The 14077-nt window shown below is 39.4% G+C and overlaps 1 protein-coding gene across 2 annotated transcripts in view; it reads right to left on the bottom strand.

Moving 5' to 3' along the window:
- The window catches only part of LOC124721182 (laminin subunit beta-1), a 349227-nt gene that overhangs the window by 68280 nt on the left and 266870 nt on the right, over window positions 1-14077 (bottom strand). For both annotated transcript variants that reach the window (XM_047246020.1, XM_047246021.1), the window contains one exon: window positions 6699-6860. In XM_047246020.1, coding sequence (XP_047101976.1) covers window positions 6699-6860 — 162 coding nt within the window. The remainder of the gene's footprint in view (window positions 1-6698; window positions 6861-14077) is intronic.

Here is a 14077-nt window from a genome sequence, read left to right as displayed (position 1 = left end):
GGTGAGGTCTAACAATAATTATGGTTGTGCTCTCATAGTGAAAGTTATGACCAATTAATATTATGACTGATTAATATCTAAGTGTCCATGTAAGATTCTGGTACACAGGTCATAATCACCACTGTTTACTATCACTTCTCCTAAGTCTTTTGGAGGGTGAAGGAATATGGCATATTCACGAGTGTTGAATGGTTGATAGGCACATAACGAAGTTTATAATACTATTTGAAAATACAGCTCTTCGGTTGCACAGGTAAAAAATTTTCAACTTTACCTAGGTTTCAACTGCTCTAAGGCAGCCTTCATCAGAAGTAAAAAATTTTTACAGAAGTACAAAATTTTTACATTACCTATAACAGAGTTTTGGGATAATATAAAAATTATTAAATTAAACATATGTAATAAAATTACATCATAGCTAACTGCTACGGTACAGTAGACAAAGAAAGCATACTTACATAGAGTAAATAGTTATGAAATGGTTTAGAGCAACAGTGCTCACGTTAAAGATAAAAATATATTTGTACATTATAAAATTTTCCTAGGAATGCTTAACTTGATTAAGACACGCCACTAAGGGTCGCGTGTGCGGCCGGCACTGTAAGCAGCATCAGACCGACAGGCGCGCGCGCCGTCGATGTTAGCAAGTCGACACCTTGTATCGCGCCATCTAGTATTGAATGCTTGTAATTTACTGTGACAACAGCTGTCAGAAGCATTGGAACAGGAGTGCACGTAATGTGCTGATTACATTATGTCAGATAGTATGTAACAGAGGCTGAGCAGGCAGAAATCTTACAATTTTGAACTTACCAAAATGTTCCGCAACCATTATAACTTTCAAATTGATGACTTTTGGTGTAATATTAACAGGAGCATAGAAGTGCATAGGCAAGTCATTTATAATAGACATAAGAAAAAATTGGATAAACTTCTTCGCCTTTTACCTGTAAACAAGGCACAGTGCACTGATAATTTTGAAAAAAGTGATCATAAGTTTTTTAATAGGATTTTAAATAAAACTGACATAATTTTTACTAAAGATGAAATCTCTTTGTTAAGAAAATGTTTAAAATACAATTTCAAACCAAACTTATCTGATCAGCATTTAATAGAAAATATCATTGTTGAACTGAAAACTGGTCTAGATAGTGTAAAAATCGAAAGATCGCAACAGACCAGAATTGCTCATGATGTATGTAATTTGCTTACTAGAAATGTAGTTTGCCCTGAAAATGTCAATTATGACAAAAAATTAATCAACTCTATTACTGTTAAACTTAGAGATAATGACGCTCTCATAACCAAATCAGATAAAGGTAATTCTCTTATTATTGCTACAAAAGATGAATATGTAGCAAAAACTTTAGAATTTTCAGAGGAAAACAATATTTCTGAGCTACAGGTAGATCCTACCCCAATTTTACAAAAAGAAATTAGATCCGCGGTCAATCATGCAAATTCCTTACTTAAGCCATTCCAGAAAAAACAGCTGATTAATATGAACCCCCAGCCGCCTAAGCTTTGGTCCCAGTTTAAGGTCCACAAAATAAATCACCCTATACGGCCTATTTCTAATAGTACGAACAGCGCTTACCATGATCTAGCAAAATTCCTTCATGATAAATTTAAAGGTCTTATGTTTTTTGAAATAATTACTCTATAGCTAACAGTCAGAGCCTTATCAACAAAATAAAAGACATACACTGTGACAAAAACACAAAGATGTTCTCATTTGATATTAAAAACCTTCATACCAATGTGCCTGTACTAACGACTTTAGATATCATAGAGAATAACTTACGTTTGTTCAAAAAAGAACTCTCTGATGAACAGATCACTGATTTCATTAACCTAATGCAAATCGTAACAAAGTACAATTATTTCGAATTCAATGGACAGCTGTACCAACAACCTGATGGTCTCGCTATGGGCAATCCCTTAGCTGGCATCCCAGCAGACATTTTTATCAACTCTCTAGAAGAGAAATTTTTCAAAAATTTTTCCACTACCACCTTAGGAATTGTTTAATATTCTAGGTATGTCGATGACACTTTAATCATCTATAACGGAACGAATGATGGCATGAACCACCTGTTCGAGATCTTTAACAAACTACATGAAAAAATCACCTTCACATGTGAACTTGAAAACAACTCCCGTCAGTTAAATTATTTAGACTTAACTTTGACAATAGTGAATGACAAAATCTCTTTCAATATTTTTCGTAAGGATTCTTTTTCTGACCAAATTGTGCCAGCCTGTTCCACACACCCACGATCTCACAAAAAAGCATTTTTTGACTCTGCTGTTCATAGAGCAATCTCTACCCCTTTGTTCTCTCAAAATTTAAAAACCGAATTGAATCTAATTAAAACCATTGCAGTTAATAATGGTTACAAACCAAATATAGTAGATGACGTCTTCAGACAGAAAACCAATAACAGAATTACTACGCTTGGGACCACTATTGACGAGCCTAGCGATTTGAAGAAATACTTCTCTTTACCATATGTAGGGCCAATAACCTACAGATTGCAACGTCTTCTTAAAAATAAATATGGCTGCAACATAGTTTTCTCTCCCAACAACTCTCTCAAAAATAATCTTATCCATAATTTAAAACCACGACGGTCACCTCTGAAAAACTCAGGCATTTATAAAATCACCTGTGACACTTGCTCAGCTTATTATATAGGACAGACTGGATGAGCTTTTTCGATTAGATATAAAGAGCATCTATTAGGGAAAAAAGGAATAAACGTACATAATTCGTCATTCGCTGACCACCTTCTTATCACAGGACACAAACCTAAAGATGTTCATGATATTAGTATCTTACATACAGAAAAGAAAGGCTTCAGACTTGATATTCTTGAACAGTTGGAAATTTTCAAACATTTTTCCCGTAACGACCATTTAATCCTCAATGAGCAATTACAATTACATGATAAAAATTTCTTTGATGGTGTAAAGCCCTTGCTTAAAACCACTTAATGTGGAATATTGCTATTATGCTTCCCGTACTTTAGCCTTAAATATTGTTCTCTCTCTCACTGTTTTACAGTATAATATTTTGTTCACCTTTCGATCTGTTACATACTATCTGACATAATGTAATCAGCACATTACGTGCACACCTGTCCCAATGCTTCTGACAGCTGTTGTCACTGTAAATTACAAGCATTCAATACTAGATGGCGTGATACAAGGTGTCGACTTGTTAACATCGACGGCACGCGCGCCTGTCAGTCTGATGCTGTTTACAGTGCCGGCCGCACACGCGACCCTTAGTGGTGCGTCTTAATCAAGTTAGGCATTCCTAGGAAAATTTTATAATGTACAAACATATTTTTATCTTTCACATGAGCACTGTTGCTCTAAACCATTTCATAACTATTTACTCTATGTAAGTATGCTTTCTTTGTCTACTGTACCGTAGCAGTTAGCTATGATGTAATTTTGTTACATATGTTTAATTTAATAATTTTTATATTATTCCAAAACTCTGTTATAGGTAATGTAAAAATTTTTTACTTTTGATGAAGGTTGCCTTAGAGCGGTTGAAACCTAGGTAAAGTTGAAAATTTTTTACCTGTGCAACCGAAGAGCTGTATTTTCAAATAATATTATAAATTTCGTCCTCGGTTGTTGCATTATCAGCCATGTTTAAAATTGAACATAAGGGAGATTAAAACTGGAGTTAAGGGACCTGTGGTATATGGTTCATTACACAGTAATAGTGTAATTGTGATTTATTTAGTTTGTTACTGCAATTACCTATGTTTATGCAGAAATACCTTGACAACAGTGAAAAAGCTTATAATATGCAACCACCAAAAGGTACAACACAAAACTCAGAGTAATACAACAGTCCTCAAGCTGGTTTTTAAAATTGTCATGTAGTTGCTGCCTATGTGGGAACAGGTCAACTTAGTGTCATTGTGCTGCTCTTCCATTACATTCAGTTAACCCATACACAAAGTGTGTATTGGTCAACTCCACAACAGTAAACATATCCATACTGCTGTGTAGTGTTGTTAATGTACAAATAACACTGCCAGAAACATGGAACCAAGACAGAACAGAGCATTACTAAATGCAAACTTGAGGTTGTAAAGTAAAATGCGCATTATTGTTGCCAACAACAAGTTCTTCGAGTTAATGGAAGTCAGTCAGTTCTCCCAGCAAACACAAGCAGCAGACTTCTCTCTTACCAAGCATGTGTAGATCATGATGGGATGACATCTGGTCCTGTCTTTAGAAACAATAACATCCAATTACCAACTACAGCAATAGCTGGAAGCAACATGGAACACTATCTCCCAAGATGATGTAACTTTTCAGTGATTATTTCTACTCATGATTGAAGAAACACAATGTAGCAAGAAGAGGGTCTACAAGGCACTGAAGATCATTTCCAAAGCTAATATGTCCATTTGTATAGTACCCTGTGATTATGACCAAATACACTGATAAGCCAAAACATAATGACCACTGCCTCCCATGACGCTGGATGCTGCCTGGTGGTGTTGAGGGCATGTGACATGGTAACAAAAGTATGTAAGTGGAGCATACACATATGCAGAATCATCCTAGTGAAGACATGGGTTGCAATGCAGAACCTGTGGACAGGTATCTTGAAAATATAAAAGCTGGTTGAATTTTTACATGGTACTGTCGTGAGGACCTACAAAAAGAGGTAAGACAGTGGAACTACCACTAGGCACTAATGGTTGGACGTTCATGACTCTTCACAGAATTTGGGGTTCAAAGGCTTGTCTGCTCTGTTAAATAGGATAGCTAGTGATCTGTGGCATCTCTGCCAAAATAGCACAAACCTTGTGCACACACAAGTGTTTTAGAGCACATGATTCATCATAAATTGTTGAACATAGAGCTCCACAGCATACCACCTTTTGTGGCGGTGTTCGTAGTGACAAGCAATTCGCTGTAGAAACGGCTTACGAAGTCACCGCCACACTTTTAATAGCGGGCCGACCGGTCCGCTGGAACAGTGAACAGAAAGATGAAAACCCAAACATTCTGATTAAATAAAAGTTGGTACTTATCTTTATTAACGAAGATACAGCAACACAGTAGTGAACTCCGTGTCTACAGAAATCTGTCTAGCTCGAGTCGGAGCGGCTAGGTCAGCGTCGGCTGACGACAAACAACAACTCTGCTGCGATGAACACACAACTGACTAGCAAGTACACAATTCGGTGGCGAGTATACAACCGAGCGGCGAATACAGAACTGTCTTAGCGCTCGCGACTCCAGCGCTTAAGAACCCAGAAGCCAGTGGTGGTGCGCGCAGACTTGCGGCGATTTGCTGTCTAGCTGGCGCTGCTTATGCGGACGGCGTCCGGACTTTGATGCTGCCAACCTTTTGGCAGCGGGCTCGGGTGGCATTACTGGCTAGGATATAACACCACCCCTCCCCCTGTTCACATATTGACCCAATGACATCATCAGTTATGATGATTGCAGTGAGCACGGGACCATCGGGATTCGACTGTCAGTCAATGAAAACATGTCAGCTCTTTGGGTGAATCACATTTTTGCTACACTAGGTTGTTGGTCGTCTCCACAAATGCTGCCATCAAGGTGAACAGTGGATTGAAACATGCACCTCGCCATGGAGACAGGTTGCTGGGTGCAGTATTATACTATTGGGGACATTCTCCACCTCTTGCATGGGACCTGTAGCTGTAACCAAAGACACGCTGACAGCTGTGAACCACCTGCATCCCTTCATGCTTGATGTCTTCCCCGGAAGCAATGTCATCTTTCAGCAGTATAATTGTTCATGTCTTGGAGCCAGAACTGTGCTACAATGGTTTGAGGAAAATTATAGTGAACTCACATTGATGCCCCAGCAACCACATTCGCCTGATATAAATCCTATGGAACCCATCTGGGTCACTGATGCCATCACCGTGTACACAAATCAGCGGCCCATTATTAAGCGGAGAGTGTAGATATCTAAGGCCATATACCTCCACAAACCTACCAACAAACTGTTGGATCCCTAATATGCAGAATCAATTAGGCATTTCATCCCAAAGATGGACAAACAAGCTATTAAGCAAGTGGTCATAATGTTTTGGCTCATCAGTGTACAGTGTGCAACCATCTAATGTGTGAATAAAATTTCATCCATGTGATACTTTGCCTCAGAGTGTTTATAATTTTTTCAACAACATCTGCAAACAAATTATGATAACTATAATAAATCAGGTACAGAATGCTATTATAAGACATTAGTCTCCAATTGATTACTACTTCATTTTCTGCTGAAGATATCACTGGCTGTCAGTGTTGGAGGCAAACATGATGGGTTGCAACAGGTTACAAAAGATGACACTGAGACGATGGAATGATAGGACTTCACCTATACTGAAGCGTTACAAACATCCAACGTGGAACAAATGATAACATGGTACTAACTAACAAGTTTTGCTGCAGACAAGATACAGAAGAAAATTAATTGGTTACCTCTAGAGCATCCGGTAACAGCTGACTACAAAAAACTGTTTCCACTTTATCCACAACTACAGCAAATTGATTGCATTTCTGTTCCCAAACTGTTCCAGGAAGCGAATACATGTCTAAGTTTAGTTTTCATAGGTACAATATAATTTATGAGTGAATGAAAAATTTGCAAGGAGGTTGTCATAGCAGTGAAGAATTACCTGAGGCTCATAACGTATAACTATGTCATAATCCATTCCTTGCTGAATGTTGTTAATTGGGAATTCAAGTTCAGAGCCAGTAAATGCTCTCATGAATCCAGTACCCGTCCAACTATTTTCCCTGCCATCTCTGTATGGCTCTCTGATCACAACTTGGCAAGTCTGAAAAAAAATAAAGAAAACACATAAGTCATACTAGAAATGAATAGCTACAAAGGAGAATACTTAACAGTCATCCCACATAACATCAGAAATAGTAACAAGAAAAACAATAACATCTGCTTGACTATCTTACTATGCACATTCAATAATGTTTCAAAATGCTGACAATTTTTGCTTAGTGTCTATATGTTTTTATTTATTTATTCTCTCTCATGATCTTTTACACCAAGTGTGTTGAAGTTACACAGTCATGGGATAAATCACTATATGTATAAGTCACAGGATACACCGCTTCTGGGATTCAGGGAGGTGTGCTGGCCCTGGATCGAATCCGCCTGGTGAGTTGATGATGAGGGCCAGTGTGCCGGCTAGACTGGATGTGGCTTTTAGGTGGTTTCCCACATCTAATCAGGTGAATACCAGGCTGGTACCTAGATTTAGAAAGCATTCAGATACTTTCACATGGGATAACACTAGACACAGACAATTGGGGTGCACAAATTCCGTCCTGAGGGAATGAAGGGATGGTGGCAGAAAGGGCATCCAGCCACTCTCTACTACTAGCATTGTCAAATCCATAAATTTACATGCCAGCCTTGTGTAGATATGGGATAAAGGCCAGTATAGAGATGGAGAAAAATGTATAATTCAAATATGCTGATACAAAATTTAAAAAGCTTATCATGAGATTTCTCAAAGTATATGCAAATATGTAGCAGCAATGGGCTCTAAACTATTGTAAAGAACTTTGGTAAAGGAGGAAGAGGGATTTGAACATGGAAACCATACAATAGTGTACATCTTTCTGTACAATGGTTAATGAAGTGTTATACAAGTGTAACTTGTTTTCCTGACTGAGCAATTTCCACATAATTTAACTGCAAATCTCATGAAAGAGTAGAAGATTTTGAATAAACCACATTTAAAAACCATGATCAGTATTATAGTTCTGAATAACTGGTATGTTTTGGTGTTTGTTTGTCTAGTTACAACAGGTTTTTAATTTTTTACTAATAAACAGGTAAAAAACTGGTGTAGCAATTTGCCACAGCAGCAGGGCCAAAATTTTTCTTTTTGACTAAAACTTTTTTAAAGATACACATAATGTTTTCATTGTTTTCAAATATTAGGAAAAGTGATCATTTGTTATTTTAATAATCATGATGGGAATTAGGAACTTGTAACAAAGACATGACATAAGAATCAGTATAGCACTGCAGAGACAATCTTTTCCATGCAGTGTGGCCTATTAGACAGTACACATGTATGTTCAATATCAAGACTTGCCCCATCTGATCTATATTGTAGTTTCTCTCTGTTGTCCTTGAAAATCAGTTGTACTGAATAATGGTGGGATGCTCATATGGAAGTATTTTATGAAGTAAGGTAGCAATGAAACAGAATGCCTCTTTGCTTTATAAAATTAAAAGTGAGAGGAGGTGCAACAAATTTGTGATATCATATAAAGATAAAAGAGAAGGTAAATTTGATTGATACAGTTATAGTTTTATTGACATGCCATAAACTTGGGATAATAAGTGAACCCTAAATTTTGTGTTGCTTCAGGGCAAAAAATTGATATCATCTAAAAATGATGAGGCAGGAAAAAGACAATCCATCATCCAGTGATATCTACAAAGTACAATGGAGTTAGTCAAATAGATAACTGTAACAGCAGGCATGCCCATGTGGAGTTGCTAGTCTCCCATTGGGTGCCTCCCCAGGTGGCGGATTGGGGAACTTTCACCAGATATGGTGGACACCAGGGAAATAAAATACCCGGGGCGGACCAAAACTAGCAAAACAACAACTGCTGCCTTGCACTAGGGATTTGGGTCTCCAAAGGCTAAGGGAAGAAAACCCTGATTAAAAATCACTCTTCCCCTGGTAGGGGTTGGACGCAGGGTTGACAGCCCACTCAGTAAAAAACAATTGTTGCAAAACTTCTACAAACAAAGCTGTATGAATGAAGGAAAATGGACCTGGCATGAAAAGGGACAATGAGGATGGAATACAAGTAAATGAAGGAGGGAAAATAAGGAAGAAGATAAATATAAGACATAGATCAGATCTACACTCCTGGAAATGGAAAAAAGAACACATTGACACCGGTGTGTCAGACCCACCATACTTGCTCCAGACACTGCGAGAGGGTTGTACAAGCAATGATCACACGCACGGCACAGCGGACACACCAGGAACCGCGGTGTTGGCCGTCGAATGGCGCTAGCTGCGCAGCATTTGTGCACCGCCGCCGTCAGTGTCAGCCAGTTTGCCGTGGCATACGGAGCTCCATCGCAGTCTTTAACACTGGTAGCATACCGCGACAGCGTGGACTTGAACCGTATGTGCAGTTGACGGACTTTGAGCGAGGGCGTATAGTGGGCATGCGGGAGGCCGGGTGGACGTACCGCCGAATTGCTCAACACGTGGGGCGTGAGGTCTCCACAGTACATCGATGTTGTCGCCAGTGGTCGGCGGAAGGTGCACGTGCCCATCGACCTGGGACCAGACCGCAGCGAAGCACGGATGCACGCCAAGACCGTAGGATCCTACGCAGTGCCGTAGGGGACCGCACCGCCACTTCCCAGCAAATTAGGGACACTGTTGCTCCTGGGGTATCGGCGAGGACCATACGCAACCGTCTCCATGAAGCTGGGCTACGCTCCCGCACACCGTTATGCCGTCTTCCGCTCACGCCCCAACATCGTGCAGCCCGCCTCCAGTGGTGTCGTGACAGGCGTGAATGGAGGGACGAATGGAGACGTGTCGTCTTCAGCGATGAGAGTCGCTTCTGCCTTGGTGCCAATGATGGTCGTATGCGTGTTTGGCGCCGTGCAGGTGAGCGCCACAATCAGGACTGCATAAGACCGAGACACACAGGGCCAACACCCGGCATCATGGTGTGGGGAGCGATCTCCTACACTGGCCGTACACCACTGGTGATCGTCAAGGGGACACTGAATAGTGCACAGCACATCCAAACCGTCATCGAACCCATCGTTCTACCATTCCTAGACCGGCAAGGGAACTTGCTGTTCCAATAGGACAATGCACGTCCGCATGTATCCCGTGCCACCCAACGTGCTCTAGAAGGTGTAAGTCAACTACCCTGGCCAGCAAGATCTCCGGATCTGTCCCCCATTGAGCATGTTTTGGACTGGATGAAGCGTCGTCTCACGCGGTCTGCACGTCCAGCACGAACGCTGGTCCAACTGAGGCGCCAGGTGGAAATGGCATGGCAAGCCGTTCCACAGGACTACATCCAGCATCTCTACGATCGTCTCCATGGGAGAATAGCAGCCTGCATTGCTGCGAAAGGTGGATATACACTGTACTAGTGCCGACATTGTGCATGCTCTGTTGCCTGTGTCTATGTGCCTGTGGTTCTGTCAGTGTGATCATGTGATGTATCTGACCCCAGGAATGTGTCAATAAAGTTTCCCCTTCCTGGGACAATGAATTCACGGTGTTCTTATTTCAATTTCCAGGAGTGTATATATTGGTACTTGGAATGTGAAATCCCTATATCGCCAGGGGCACTGAAAGTAATGCTGGATCAAATGATGAATCTGAAGCAAAGTATAAGAAATTAGATGGATGGGGAGTGGAGTTTTAGAAATGAAATAAGCGAATATATTCTACAGCTGCAGCAAAAAAATCATGAGCTGGGGACAGGATTTGTTGTACATCATCAATTAAAGCATTTGGTAATAAGGTTTACACCCATTAGTCCAAGATTATCGACACTCTGGATAAAGGGGAAATTCCTTAACTATTCCATAATTAATGCCCATGCAACAACAGAAGAATCCGAAGAAGACAAGAAAGAAGTATCCTATGAATCTTTGCAAAGAGAATAAGATGAGTGCCCAGAACATGATATCAAAATAATAGACAGAGACCTAAACACTCCGGTGGGGAAAGAACAGATTTATAGACCGATAATTGGCCCCCACAGCAAGCGTGCAATAAGTAATGAGAAAGGAGAAAGGCTCATACTGTTCGCAGCATCTAGAAGAATGGTAATAGGATCAACACTGTTCCCACATAAAGAAATACATATGGGAACATGGACCTTACCAGATGGAAACACAGTAAACCAGATAGACCATGTTTTGACAGATGTGAGACACAAATTGGACCTATTGCACAAAAGGAGTCTCAGAGACCCAAACATATATACAGATAAACATTGGAGAATATAACATTGAAGATCAGTGGGAAGCGATAAAAAAGATGGCGGAGACATTGATAAGAGAGATACTTCGAACTGGGACAAGACAAGTAAGACCATCATGGTTTGATATTGAATGCGAAATAGCAACTGAAGAAAAGAACGAAGCATATAGAAGGACACTGTGATCACACTGTACGAGGAGGATAGTAGAAGAATAGAAAGAAAAATGGAATATTGAAAAGAAGGAAAGAGAGAGAGAGAGAGAGAGAGAGAGAGAGAGAGAGAGAGAGAGAGAGAATGGATGAAAGCAAGTGTCACAGAAATAGAGCTCATGAGAAGCAGAAATGAAATACGAAAATTCTATAGAGAGGTGAATGTGGCACGGAAGCCTTCTGGTAGTAAAATAAACTTAATCAAAGATGAGACAAGGAATATAATAAGTGAAGAGAAGGAAATATGTGAAAGATGGCGCAGGTATTTTGATAGTTTCCTCAACCCTTTAATAACTGTACCAGGGAATCCAATAGAAATGAATGGGGAAGAGGACCCAGACAACAAAACTGCCCCACCAAATATAGGAGAAGTGAAAAGTGACAAGAAGAAATTGAAAAACAACAAGGTGGCGGGGACAAATGGTATTTCAGAAGAACTGTTAAAGCAAGGAGGCAGAGAGCTGGAATGAAGCCATCTCGAAATGGTCACCAGAATATGGGAAGAGGAGAAAATGCCCCAACAATGGAAAGAGGGTATCATATGTCCCATGTATAAGAAAGGAGATCAGATGGAATGTGGCAATTACACTACTTAATCTGGGATATAAAATATTCTCTAATATACTATTCGACAGAATCCTCCCAATCATACAGAGGGAGACGGGGCCGTACCAATGCGGATTTCTCCCGGGAAGTCAACTATAGATCAAATATTCACCTTAAGACAAATCCTGAAAAAAAAAAACAAATATGGGGTTGGCATGCATCACCTCTTTATAGATTTCAAAGTAGCTTATGAGAGCATAAATAGAGAGCAGTTATATCAAGTTCTAGATGAACTGGGAATCTCAAGAAAGTTGGTAAAGCTGGTGAGAATGACAATGAGCGAAACACAAGGTAGTATAAGAATAGGAGGAATGATGTCCAATACTCTGAGTATTAAAAATGGAGTGTGACAAGGGGATGCAATGGCATGTCTTCTCTTTAATGCCGCCCTGGAGAGGGTGATGAGAAACGCAAACGTTCTGAATAGGGGAACGATTGTCTATAAATCAGTGCCGATACTGGCCTACGCAGATTACACAGATATAGTAGCAAGAACCCAAAAAGCAATGGAAGAAACATTCACAGCTTTCAAACATGCTAATAGGAGCATGGGGTTAATTATAAATGAACAAAAAAACAAATTATATGGCAGCTGGAAAAGCACATAGAAAAAATATGCAAAATGCAATAACAATGGGCAATTATACATTTGAGAGAGTTGAACATTTCAAGTACCTGGGCTCGACAGTTACCAATCTAAATGATACCTCCTATGAAATTAAGCAGAGATTAATATTAGCCAACAGAGCCTATTTTGCCCTAACAAGACTTCTATCCTCAAGGCTCCTGTCTCGCACCACTAAATTAACTATCTAAAAATCACTTATATGACCAGTGCTTACATATGCCTCTGAAACCTGGACATTAACAACTAAAGATATTGAAATACTGGATGCATTTGAAAGAAAGGTACTTAGTTGGATTATCGGCCCAATCTGTGAAAGAGGAAGATGGAGGAGGAGATACAACCATGAGTTGTATATCATGTACAAATACCAATCCATCTGAAGGATAGTGAAATCATCCAGACTGAGGTGGACGGGACATGTGGCTTGCATGAACGATACAGAAGTACCAAAAAGAATATTACAAGGAAAGCTACGAGGGCAGAGAGGATGTGGTCGACCATGGGCCAGATGGGAAGATGGAGTAATCGAAGATCTTAGGAAGATGGGCTATAGAAACTGGAGACTACTGGCAAAGGACCAAGAGAAATGGAAGGAAATTGTAGAAGAGGCCAAGGCTCATCATGAGTTGTAGAGCCAAGAAAGAAGAACAGTAGGCATCATCAACAACAAGCATAATACATTAATTCTGCAAAATAATTCATCTACAGACTTCATAAAAGCAACAAAAATAAAATGTTATGTCATTTGAATTTGTCTACTAAAAAAAATAGATATATGTTACATGAACTAAATAATGCTGGAAAAACTTACCAATAAACATCATTAAAACACCATAAAAACATAAATATTGTGAAAATTCGTTTCCAATCTATGAAATCAATATACATAAAATGAACTTACATGTTAGGCATCTGAGAGAACACAGAGTGACTGAAGAGAGATGCCAGGATGTGGCACTTAAAGAGATGTGAGACAGGTGACAATGGGGGCCTATAGAAGGCAGGGAAGTATGCAGGGAGAGTAAAGCGATGAGACAAAAGTTGATAAAATGCTTTAAAAAATCAAATTGCATACACAACGATCTGTTATTTACAAGACTGACATAGACTCACAAGAAAGAGGCATGTAAAAAGTATTATTATGAAAAAAGAAAGGACAAAAGATGATGTCAGAGACCTTAAGACAAACAAACATTCAATCTAGGAAACAAGGCAAATAAGTAGAAGCGCCAAGGGTAAATCAGCATACAAACACAATGCAAAACTGTGAGGTTATTGGCAATATTAGTTACACTGTGACCATTTGAAATTAAATGAGAAGCAAAGGTAGACTTGTAGTCCATATTTTTCCTTCCTATTTCTGCACATTCTTCGAACATGGTTTTGAAGTGTCTGCCTGTAAGGCCAACATAGAAAAAACAATATAAAATAATATATACTGATTGCAATGCCTGTTACATGGGTTGATTTCTTAGAATGTAAATGAATTTATGCAATATTTACACTATTATGGTGTTTTATTATATTTGTTGATGAGTTGTTTTTCAGTATTATTAAGTTTATGAAACATATATCTGCTTTTACAGTAGAT

This window comes from Schistocerca piceifrons, chromosome X (genome assembly GCF_021461385.2).
Source record: "Schistocerca piceifrons isolate TAMUIC-IGC-003096 chromosome X, iqSchPice1.1, whole genome shotgun sequence".
In the NCBI taxonomy this organism is placed as follows: Eukaryota; Metazoa; Arthropoda; class Insecta; order Orthoptera; family Acrididae; genus Schistocerca; species Schistocerca piceifrons.
Note: the sequence above shows the minus strand (reverse complement) of the source record. Positions and strands in the feature narration are given on the sequence as shown.